Here is a 12,708-nt window from a genome sequence, read left to right on the forward strand (position 1 = left end):
CCAACAATGAATTTATCTGCCAAGGTTATTTCCCACAAGTCACTTTCACTATATGCCCCATCATATAACAGAACCACAATTCAGAATCAGAAATCACAAACAAATTTAGCATCTTGTTTTACAGTAATTGGGCTTGGCATGTTTACTACCCTGACATGACCTGGCTGTTTGTACTTGCTGATGACTGTAGGTCATTCCTTTGTTCTGTGGCTTGAGCCCCACTCACTGTGCTGTCACTGAAATACTGAAACACAGCCAGGCAGCACATGCCCAGCAGCTGCTGCAAACCAGGAAATTGAGGGCAGGACAAATGAAAGAGAAAATGAAAGCAGCAGCCACAGTAATACAGCTGAAATTCAGGTAAAAGCACATTTGCTGTAACAGTTAAATGGAGTGTGTTCAGAAATAATGTTTTTTACTTTACAGAGACCCGATTACAGTGTCACAGAACCATGCCAGAATAAGGCTAGTGAGCTTGTACTGTATCTGAGTAGATCTCCGTGTATTATCGTGAAGAGGGTGCTGTATCACATTACAGAGTGTTATGATAGTGAAGTATGATGGGCACTGTTCTGTTCCCATGCATGTTATTATAAGCACACTTGTGTGGGTCTTTTATTTTGCATGACATATCAGTATTTTGTTTATAGATAATTCTAGCATGTTCCAGAATGCTCTTTTTCAGTAACATATGCTCAGTGTGCAATGCAAATAATGGGACCAGTTGATTATTGCAAGCAATGTACAGCACCTGTGCTAATTTACCAGCATTATGTGCTGTAAGAACACATAGCGTTACATTTGTTTACACAGGCACCTCATGTGAGCCTTAACTTTCCTTTCTTTCCACAGGGTACAGTGACTGCCGTTATGTCAAACCATTCCACAGTGCGACAGTGATACCACCATCAATATCGACTAACTAACACTAAATACAATAACCACAAGTTATTTTCCAATATGCATCTCTCGCTTTACATCTTACTCTTTATTAAGTTACTGTTTTGTATTCAGTTTTCTGAAAGTATTAATTCTGCAGGCGATAACCTGGCAACAAATGGTCTTCCATTTCCATGGAGTAAAGTCCGCCTGCCAAACTACATAGTGCCTGTCCATTACCATCTACTTATTCATCCCAATCTTACCACTTTGAGGTTCAATGGTTCTGTAAAGATTGAAATCGATGTAAAAAACAACACAAATTGGGTGGTCCTACACAGCAAGAACCTTAAGATCTTCACAGCCACTGTTTTGAATGAAGAGGAGGCTCATGTGTCAGATAGGGTGCTCCCTGTGCTGGAATATCCTTCACATGAACAGATCGCCATCTTCTCCCCGAAGATTCTGACCTCTGGTGAAAAATACTTCCTTTTTTTGGAATTTGGAGCACCATTAAGTGATGGGTTCTATGGATTTTATAAGAGTACTTACAGAACGAAAGGAGGAGAGACAAGGTATTACTGAAGTTGCTGATGTCTAATATTAAAGAGATAGTTTACCTAAAAAAGACATTTCAGGCATTATTTACATAACCTCGTGTTTTTCCAAACCCATATGACTTTCTGTCTTCCGTGGAACACAAAAGGAGATATTGGCCAAAATGTTAACCTCAGTCACCATTCACTCTCATCGACTGTTATGATTGAAAGTCATATAAGTTTGGAACAAAATGAGAGTAAGTAAATGATGACAGAACTTTCATTTTTGAGTGAACTATGTTGCATTACATATTGAAAATAATTGCTAAATAATAAAATTTGGTTTTGTACATAATGTTTTTCCCTAAAGGGTCCTGGCATCCACCCACTTTGAGCCTACATCTGCCCGAATGGCACTGCCATGTTTTGATGAGCCCATTTTCAAAGCCAATTACTCTGTCAAAATAAGGAGAGGACCATCACACATAGCTTTGTCAAACATGCCATTAGTAAGCACATTACACATGCATTTATTTCATCAATGCACAGACCCATTTTACAAAAGAAAAGCCACTGCATTTTGAAAACTCCAAAGAATTATCTTTGTGTTTGTTTTTTTTTTTTTTTTTTTTTTTTTTTTTTTACAGGAACAAACTGTTGAAATTGATAATGGTCTGTTTGAAGATCATTTTGAAGTTAGTTTGCGAATGAGTTCCTACCTGTTGGCCTTCATTGTTTGTGACTTCAAATCTGTTAGTGGAATAACTGCAACTGGAATCAATGTAAGTAACAAGAGCTTAGAAATGTTTAAACAAAGTGTTGCATCAAAATCTGTGAACATGACATTTGAATTAGCTGTTTTGGTTTTCTCCCAAAGATTTCTATTTATGCAGTTCCAGAGAAATGGCATCAGACACACTATGCTCTTGAGGCTGCTTTGAAGCTTTTGGAGTTTTATGAAAAATATTTCAACATTCTTTATCCGCTTCCAAAACTGGGTGAGTACATCTGGCTTGTACTTATCTTTTAATGTGTCAAGGAATAATTTATAGGCACTTTTCTTTAGTGGATTATTTACATCGTTGTTTATTTCATGATCTGTGCCAGATCTTATAGCTATTCCAGATTTTGAGTCAGGCGCTATGGAGAACTGGGGTTTGACTACATACAGGGAGACCTCTCTGCTGTATGACCCTGACATCTCATCATCCTCTGATAAGCTCTGGGTTACAATGGTGATCGGACATGAGCTTGCCCATCAGGTTAGTAAATAAAAAGGCTGAATTTAGGAACATCACATGGTGAAATATCCAGTTTAAGATGGTAGCTGTTTTGGAACATGGCTTCTTGTTTCTAACTTGTCCGAGCTGGTCAATTATGGATTGACAAGCCACTATGTTCCTCAAACCAGCTTGACCACAATAAGGTATGACCAAAAGGTAGCTGGTTTTGTTGCTGCTCCAAGATGGGCTACCAGCTAATGTCCAGACTGGATCAGCTAGAAACCAAGTACTGCACCCGAAAACAGGTGCAATCTTAACCTGGATTTACCAGCAGGGTTGTTCAAAAGATATTAGACTATATCTACAAATAAAAACTCCTTAAAATTAAAATACATCTTTATATATATATATATATATATATAACATTCTTAATCTTACCTGTTATTGTTGTTTCTCAGTGGTTTGGAAACCTGGTGACCATGGAGTGGTGGAACGACATATGGCTGAACGAAGGCTTTGCCCGATACATGGAAATTGTCTCAGTTGAGGCAGTATACCCTGAGCTTAAAGTTGTATGTCCAAGCTTCAGACATCTCTACTGTCACAGTTATAAAAAACATATTATATGGGTCCATTCAGACTGAACGTGTTTTTGCATTAAAAAAAAACCTAGATGCAGCTCAATGAATGCAACAAAATGTTTCTTGAGGCACATTTTTTAAAGTTTAAGTTCCTTTAACTTGGCACAGCATCTAAAAAGTGCAGTACTTTTGAGCGAAGAGCGGGATGCGGCGCCGTGGTCAAAGACATCCGTCTTGAACATGTTTACAAAGAAAAACAGTTGAAAACAGCGTAGCCGGACGCACATATGTGTTCAGTGTGAACGGCCCCTTACTGATACATTCTACAAAATCCAAACCCATGTTTCTGTAGCTAAAACTTGTTTTGAAAAAGGACTCGTTTTCTAATGCATGATAGGAGGACAACTTCCTTGACACCTGCTTTGGCGCTATTGGACGGGATTCTCTAAATTCTTCCAGGCCTATTTCCAGTTTAGCCGAAAATCCCACCCAGATTAAAGAAATGTTTGATACTGTGTCCTATGACAAGGTGAGAAAACACACTTCAATAGCATAAAAAGTGATAATTATTGGCACTTTCTGGATAATACCAGCTCTGGATTGTTTTGCATATTCATCTACTTTGTCACTGAATATTGTAGGGTGCATGTATTCTCCACATGCTGAGACATTTCCTGACTGATGACGGCTTTCAGAGTGGCATAATTCGGTACCTCAGGAGGTTCAGGTACAGCAATGCCAGAAATGAAGATCTCTGGGACAGCCTTATTAAAGTACATCACTACTTCATCGACTGCCTTTCTCTGTCATACATTTATAATTGAGCATCATGACAAAAACTCATGTTCTCTTCACTCTTTGTACAGACATGTTCTGAGGAGGATTTTACAGCAGGGGAACACTGTTATAGCAGTGCCCAAGCCACCAAAAATGCGGTGAATATATCACTCACATCATAAATAAAATATGTGATCTTAGCTTTTTAAAATTTGCAGCACTCCACAAATACAAAATGCAGAAAATGTATGCCATTCACACAATGCCCTCTTCTGAGGAGTGATTCTTAAAGTGAGTTTGACCATTTTTTGTTTATTCTTCTGTGTCCAGTACCGTTTTGCTGGGGAACATATAGACCTAAAGAAAATGATGTACACATGGACTCTACAAAAGGGCGTCCCACTGGTCACAGTAAAGCAGCAAGGAGGAAGACTTTATATTGGACAAGAGCGCTTCTTAAAGATAATCCAGCCAGATGATCCCTCATGGCATTCACTGCAAGATGGGTAAAAACAACACTAAAGCACCCTATGCAGTTCTTTCTAACTTTGTTTTAATTGTCACTGAAACACCATAACATTTAAGGGCACTGAAAAGTTCTCTCATATGTCTCCTCATAACATTATGCAAATTCTTCTCAATAGCTACCTGTGGCACATCCCTTTGACATATAAAACAAGTCACTCTGATCATGAGATGAGGCGCATCATGGATACAAAGTCAGGTATGATTAAAGCTAAATCCTTCACAGGGTTTACAGTGGCCCCAAAAAGTATTTGGATTGTTAATTCACACTTAAAATGTCATTACGTTCGATAAGAAGTGCAAGTGTCATCTGCAAGAAAATTATCCTTGAACATTTCTCTGAACTAACTTGCCTAACCTAACTAACTGAACATTTTCAAATTGTTTTTAAGGTCATTTTCATTGGATGTTAGAAGTCATTTCTTTAAAATAAATGTTATTTAATGTAGTGACATTCATACATTTTTAACTGTGTCTTAAGTGTCCAAATACTTTTTGGAGCTACTGTATATACTGTACATTTGTACTGTACATACATTTTAAATATACCAATTTCTCAAACCCAGATGTGTTGACCCTGGATAAAGATGTAGACTGGGTGAAGGTCAACACAGACATGAATGGATACTACCTTGTCAATTATGATGAGGATGGCTGGGATGCCCTGACGGAGCTCTTGAGAGTAAATCACACTGCTCTGAGCTTTAAGGACAGAGCCAGTCTCATTCACAACGCCTTTCAGCTAGTCACGTAAGATACTGTGCAATCCACTGGTCTCATCAAACCAACTGAGATTATAAAGCACTCAGGATTCTCACAGTGAAAACAATTCTATAATAAATTGCAAAAATAGCATAATTGTATTATGTGATGACCTCATTTTGTAATGCAATTTTCTTCATTTTGTATTTATCTCCAGTGCAGGGCGACTGTCGCTAGACAGAGCTCTAGATCTGATCAGTTACCTGAAATCAGAGACCCACAATGTACCATTACTGCAAGGGCTTGGCTATCTACAGTCGTTCTACAAGCTGATAGAGAAGAGAAACGCAGCTGATGTTACTCAAAATCTCAAGGTATGACAAGAAGTGGATAGTCAATAGTGGATTTTGCTGATAGCGATAACCAAGGTGGTGGAAAAGGCCTATAACTAATTAATCGGCTGATAGTTTTTAAAATTTATTTATAGAATGTTACATATTTTTGCTTTTAACTCTAAACAAGCCTGAAACACACAGGGGAATCTTATTATAAAATGACAGAGACTTGGCTCCATTAAAATGCTCTATATTTAGGTATTAACCAAATTAAGATTTAATTTTATAGCCTATATAATCAACAGATGACAGGTTTTGTACATTATGTATATATTTCAACAGATGAGGTTTAATGAGGAATACATTTTATTATTATTCGCAAGATATGAAGAGACATGTAGAATGTGCTGACGAGGGACCTTTCCATATAGTCGCATTTTTCTTTGCATGCCCTTGCATCAATTTAAAACACTTGATTATCTAATAAAAAAATATATACAGTATATGCATTGAAGTGAGGTTAAAATATGGGTGAACGTTGTCAATGATGAAAGATTTTATAGACAGAAAATCACCAGGAGGTGTCAGTGACTCTCATTTTCATTTAACATATATTGCCATTTTAACTTTAGAATTCCACAGAGGAATAAAAAAATAAAAAATTGGCAACTATCGGCACAGATTTTTACGATAACTGATGGTTCCAGAAGGTAACTATCGGCACCAGTTAATCTGTAAAACCAATATATCGGTTAACCTCTAATGTAAAGAAGATTATGCTGGAGTCTAATCCAATTTACTGTCCCTCATTCCTCCACACACTACTGTCAAAGAGTCATTCATTTCAGAAAGGGAGCCTGCGGACCCACCTATTGCATTTTAATTTGAGATATTTCCTGACAAAATCAGATCTCCAAGGCTTCTGAGTTTACTTTATCTTGTATGTGTGTATAGCCACTATATGTCTGGTTTTGTCCTACAGATCTACATCTTGCAGTATTTCAGAGATGTGATTGACAAGCAGTCGTGGAGCGATGATGGAACAGTCTCAGACCGGAGACTGCGTGAAGAGGTTCTTTCCCTCGCATGTGATTTTGATTATCCGCCCTGCCTGGAAAAAGCTAAACAACTCTATGATAACTGGGTGGAATCTGATGGTACAATCAGGTGACTTGGCAACAATACACCCATCACCACCCACTTTTTCATACATGACTATTAGAAGAGGAATACATGGAAAATTTGCCACTAGAGATGAGTGAGAAATGCCTGATTCAATGTGTATATGAAGCAAAAATCAGTGTGAATAATTTGAGCGACTCTTAAAGATATGTCTCAAATTTTGCCCTGTGTATCGTGGCTTTAGATCAGTTACAAGACTAATAAATCATAAGATCAACAGGGTGCATGACAAAATGTGGCAATAGAACAAATCACATTATTATAATTTAAAATGATTATGGCATTGCTTTCTGTATTATACAGCCTACCCACTGATGTGTCGAAGACAGTCTACATGATTGGAGCTCAGGGTGACAACGGTTGGACCTACCTCCTGGAAAAGTATGGCGTCTCCATGTGTGAAACAGAGAAAAGCAAATTTCTCTCAGCTTTAGCAAACAGCAAGGATTCTGAAAAACTATTAAGGTGCTTTGGTATCATTACATCAAAATTAATTGTATAATACATGCAGAATGATGAATTAGGTTTAAAATCATGCAATGCTTTGTACTGTATGTCTCCATATTTTCTGTCTCCATCTTTTCTGTAGATTACTGAAACTTGGATTGAATGGAACTGTGATAAAAATTCAGGACTTACCCTCACTTATATACCTTGTGGCCAGAAATCCAGTGGGTCATTTTCTAGCATGGGACTTTGTGAAGAAACACTGGGATGAACTAGTGGAGAAGTAAGTGCAATCCACTGCTTTTTATTTTAATGTATTTTTGTTATAAAGTTAAAAAGGTCAATTATAAAGAGCAGTATACTGTACAGTAGTTGATACTTGCATCTTCAGAGTTTTTGTTTTCTCATTATCAAAGGTTTCCACTGGGATCTTTTGGAATCAGAGAAATAATTGTTGGCACTGTTACTCAGTTCTCATCCACAGAGGAGCTGAGCGAGGTAGGTTGGTTATTTGTTGTTCAGAGGGCATGATCATCCACATTTTAAAAGTTCATTTACAGTGCTGCTATTTATTCTTTATGTGTTAAGGTCAAGGCTTTCTTCAAGTCCATCACAGAGCAGGTATCTCAGCTGCGTGCCACACGTGTGGCCACAGAAAATGTGGAGAAGAACATCCTGTGGCTCACAAGGAATCTAAAGACCATGAGGAGTTGGTTGCAGAAAAGACTCAACTAAACTAGAACTACAGACCAACATTTTAAGTATTCTAGTCCTGATTTTCACTCTATGGGATAATCACAAGAAATGTGTGCCGAAATAATGTTTTACTGTTCGGTATCATAAGTAAATCAAGCTTCACAAGACTTTTCACAAGCTTTCGATTGCTTTTATTTGTTATTCTTACCTGTTCGGTTTATGTTTTGATGAAGTTGAGTGATAGCTTGTATAATGCCTGATATGTTTGCCTTTTTGGTTTTCTTAGATAAGGGGGTTTAGAAACAATTATGCTTTTCTCCTGTGTTTTAAACCTCTAATGGATTTTGTGTTTGTTTTCTGCTCTTTGTCTCTGACATTTTTTAAACGAATGTGAATAGATGAATGAGTAGCACAAAACTGTACTTGAAGCAGATGAACTGATGGAACTGTGTGAGGTTTGAATAAATACATTGTTTTGCTTTATATAAGGTATTAAGGTATGTCTCTAGAGTCTAGCCCAAAAACAGCACTGTTTTCCCATGAAACAGAATGATAAGGTTTCTTCAAAGGAAAAAATAAGATTTTATAGTTTCTATGTTTCACAGTTTTATTTGAGTATGTATATATAGGTATATACTGTATGTAGGGACCTTACTAATATCGTTTTTTGACAGAAGCCAAACCATAATTTTTTTTAAACAATTCCATAACATATATCAGTAATGTACCAGCAAGTATACACAATGTTGTCCAACACTCGCAAATTTTTTATTATTATTTATTTGTCAGGGTCAATACATACAGTATTAATCTCACTGATGTAAATGTGCCAGATTTAGCCAAAACATCTAATTTTCATTTGCTGTCCATGGGCAGGTTGATGTCACAATACAAAATTACACTAAAATACAGTCTATTCATACAATACACAATTTAGAAATCATCATAACAATGAAAACCAATCTCCAACAAATCATAAAAACATGACATTTAATATATATTGACTGGCGGCCAAAAGTTTGGAATAATGTACAGATTTTGCTCTTATGGAAAGAAATTGGTACTTTTATTCACCAAAGTCGCATTCAACTGATCACAATGTATAGTCAGGACATTAATAACGTGAAAAATTACTATTACAATTTGAAAAAAAAAAAATAAACTTCTTAAACTACTTCAAAGAGTTCTCATCAAAAAATCCTCCACATGCAGCAATGACAGCTTTGCAGATCCTTGGCATTCTAGCTGTCAGTTTGTCCAGATACTCAGGTGACATTTCACCCCACACTTCCTGTAGCACTTGCCATAGATGTGGCTGTCTTGTCGGGCACTTCTCACGCACCTTACAGTCTAGCTGATCCCACAAAAAGCTCAATGGGGTTAAGATCCATAACACTCTTTTACAATTATCTGTTGTCCAATGTCTGTGTTTCTTTGCCCACTCTAACCTTTTCTTTTTGTTTTTCTGTTTCAAAAGTGGCTTTTTCTTTGCAATTCTTCCCATAAGGCCTGCACCTCTGTGTCTTCTCTTTACTGTTGTACATGAAACTGGTGTTGAGCAGGTAGAATTAAATGAAGCTGTCAGCTGAGGACATGTGAGGCGTCTATTTCTCAAACTAGAGACTCTGATGTACTGATCCTCTTGTTTAGTTGTACATCTGGCCTTCCACTTCTCTTTCTGTCCTTGTTAGAGCCAGTTGTCCTTTGTCTTTGAAGACTGTAGTGTACACTTTTGTATGAAATTTTCAGTTTTTGGCAATTTCAAGCATTGTATAGTCTTCATTCCTCAAAACAATGATTGACTGACGAGTTTCTAGAGAAAGCTGTTTCTTTTTTGCCATTTGTGACCTAATATTGACCTTAAGACATGCCAGTCTATTGCATACTGTGACAACTCAAAAACAAACACAAAGACAATGTTAAGCTTCATTTAATGAACCAAATAGCTTTCAACTGTGTTTGATATAACTGCAAGTGATTTTCTAGTACCAAATTAGCAATTTAGCATGATTACTCAAGGATAAGGTGTTGGAGTGATGGCTGCTGAAAATGGAGCCTGTCTAGGTTTGATAAAAAAATAGTGATAGTGCTGTTTTTTTTACATCAGTAATGTCCTGACTATACTTTGTGATCAGCTGAATGCCACTTTGGTGAATTAAAGTACCAATTTCCATCCAAAACAGCAAAATCTGTACATTATTCCAAATATTTGGCCGCCATTGTGTGTACAGTTGTGCTCAAAAGTTTGCATACCCTGGCAGAAATTGTGAAATGTTGGCACTGATTTTGAAAATATGACTGATCATGCAAAAAATCATTTTATTTAAGGATAGTGATCACATGAAGCCATTTGTTATCACATAGTTGTTTGGCTCCTTTTTAAGTCATAATGATAACAGAAATCACCCAAATGGCCCTGATCAGAAGTTTACATACCCTTGAATGTTTGGCCTTGTTACAGACACACAAGGTGACACACACAGGTTTAAATGGCAATTAAAGGTTAATTTCCTTTTTAAATTGCAATTAGTGTCTGTGTATAAATAGTCAATGAGTTTGTTAGCTCTCACGTGGATGCACTGAGCAGGATAGATACTGAGTCATGGGGAGCAGAAAAGAACTGTCAAAAGACCTGCGTAACAAGGTAATTTCACAATTTCTGCCAGGGTATGCAAACTTTTGAGCACAACTGTATATATATATATATATATATATATATATATATATATATATATATATATATATCCCTAAGACAGCACTGCTAGAATTAAAGGAATAGTTCACCCAAAAATGAAAATTTGCTGATAATGTACATGACCTTCTTTCTTCATCAGAACAGGATTTAAGATTTTTGGGAAAGTATCCCAGGTTTTTAGCTTCATCCAATGCAAGTGAATGGACATACATTTTTGACAGTCCAAAAAGCAAATTTAGGCAGCACCAAAGTAATCCACGCAACTCCAGTCGATTAAGTAATGTCCGACGATATGGGATTTTTTAGACCAATACCGATTTTATGGTGGCCGATATATTTAATTTTTGAACTGGAAGGAAAACAGACCTTTTCTATGTGGATTGTTCACCGATTTTGCACCAATATGACTATGCAAAGGTACTCAGAAGGCTGCTTTCTCAAACAAATATTTTTATGAATTTGACATTATTATTATACATTGTCAACTAATTCTAGAAATGAAAATTGAGAAAATAAAGAATAAATAAAAATACAATAAATAGCTTAATAAACATCAGTACTGTTTAGTATCAGTCAAATGCTGACCATTAAAATAAAGAATACAATAAATAGCTAAATAAACATCAGTACTGTATGTTTAGTATCAGTCAAATGCTGACCATTAAAATAAAGAATAAATAAAAATACAATAAATAGCTAAATAAACATCAGTACTGTTTAGTATCAGTCGAATGCTGACCATTAAAATAAAGAATAAATAAAAATAAAATAAATAGCTAAATAAACATCAGTATTACTGTTTAGTACAAGTCAAAAGCTGACTATATTAATACTGCCGAGTCAAGAGATAAACAGCGGCAGCAGTGTTACACCGTATTCTGCTGTACAAGTTCAGGGGAAACTTTCAATGGTGGAAAACCAGACTTTTAAATATTACATTTTATAAATGCAATGACTGGAATTGTTCGGCTGAAGGGGGTACCAAACTGTGAATCCTTAACAAAACAGTTTGGTGAATACATGTTTACACATTAGCTTCCACTCAGCTGACAACAATGAAATTAGCTACATGATTAGCTAGTTAGCTATAAGCTTGTTGTCAAGGAGAGTAAAAGACAGACATTGTTTATTTTACTTCCCAGAATTGTGTCTCACCAACTAGGTAATAACATAGTGTGAAATCAACACTCAACAGACACAATCCACCACCGCACCTTTGTCTGCTGAGCTACAAAAAGATGCTCTGATGTTTACCTTTCAATCTGCTACATTACTGACTGCACTGACAAACTATAGCTGGCTATATACAAACAGACATAAGTGACATGGTTGTCAGGGACAAGGTTAACGTTATATTAGTTATACTGAAAAGGGGAAATGATGGAGTCATTGTTTATTAAGTTTCCAGTATGTATTTAACACACTAGTTAACAACTTACCGTGTGATGACACCGCTGAACTCCGCCCTGTCTGCAGAGCCACCGTCAGTTCAGCTCTGTAAACAATGGAGTTGGAGCGCGCTCTGCTGGACAAACTACGTAATGACACCAATTCTAAAGCATTGTTTTCTGCATTATATGTTCTGAAAAAAAGTTTCATATTGGCGCATATTGGTAAAATATACACCGATACCGATGTATCGGTGAAAGTCTAATATCTCGGTCAGGCACTAATCTATACATTTGTGTAAAAAACAAATTGCTAATTAAAATGCTTTTAACTTTAAATCTGTGCTTCCGCTAAGTTGTGGATTACTTTGATGCTGACTAAGTGTGCTTTTTGGACAGTAAACATATCCTCTCTATCTGTTCCCACAAGATCCCCTTCTCCCGAGTACTAACCTCAACCCCGCCTACACTTCCCAGAATCCCCCTCTTCCCACGTTGACTCTCACACCTGATCTTCATTCACTAATCAACTCCCTGTGTATATAAACTCTGTTCTCACCACACTTCTCTGCAAAGTCTTGTCAATTAATCCTGTTGTCTTGCATTTCTGAGCGTTATCGTTATCTACTGCCCGCCCACCCACGCGACAAGGTTTTTGTCTACCTTTACGTGCATGCTTGTACACTGTTACAACAGGTATCTGTCTGTGTTTTTACAACTTCGTGTTTTTTTTTTAAAA

General features: G+C 36.7%; 1 protein-coding gene across 1 annotated transcript; it reads left to right on the forward strand.

Annotated features, from left to right (window-relative positions):
- The first annotated feature begins 244 nt into the window (after positions 1–244).
- Positions 245–8,639, forward strand: erap2 (endoplasmic reticulum aminopeptidase 2). The gene is made up of 19 exons (XM_051696015.1): positions 245–360; positions 853–1,454; positions 1,789–1,927; positions 2,066–2,200; positions 2,296–2,416; positions 2,526–2,680; positions 3,100–3,213; positions 3,620–3,751; positions 3,864–3,995; positions 4,089–4,157; positions 4,330–4,505; positions 4,644–4,723; positions 5,091–5,274; positions 5,444–5,600; positions 6,544–6,728; positions 7,047–7,208; positions 7,333–7,473; positions 7,607–7,688; positions 7,779–8,639. Exons 2-19 carry the CDS (start codon positions 961–963, stop codon positions 7,923–7,925), a joined length of 2,805 nt encoding a protein of 934 aa, XP_051551975.1. The 5' UTR covers positions 245–360; positions 853–960; the 3' UTR covers positions 7,926–8,639.
- Positions 8,640–12,708: the final 4,069 nt, after the last annotated feature.

Source organism: Myxocyprinus asiaticus, chromosome 4, assembly GCF_019703515.2.
Source record: "Myxocyprinus asiaticus isolate MX2 ecotype Aquarium Trade chromosome 4, UBuf_Myxa_2, whole genome shotgun sequence".
NCBI classification, from domain to species: Eukaryota; Metazoa; Chordata; class Actinopteri; order Cypriniformes; family Catostomidae; genus Myxocyprinus; species Myxocyprinus asiaticus.

Bases quoted from the DNA above. Each gene is read 5' to 3' on its own strand.
- erap2 (XM_051696015.1), top strand. From the start codon at position 961: ATGCATCTCTCGCTTTACATCTTACTCTTTATTAAGTTACTGTTTTGT. The intron at 5,601-6,543 runs GTATGACAAGAA...TTTGTCCTACAG, and splicing joins ATGTTACTCAAAATCTCAAG to ATCTACATCTTGCAGTATTT. The intron at 7,689-7,778 runs GTAGGTTGGTTA...TTATGTGTTAAG, and splicing joins CCACAGAGGAGCTGAGCGAG to GTCAAGGCTTTCTTCAAGTC.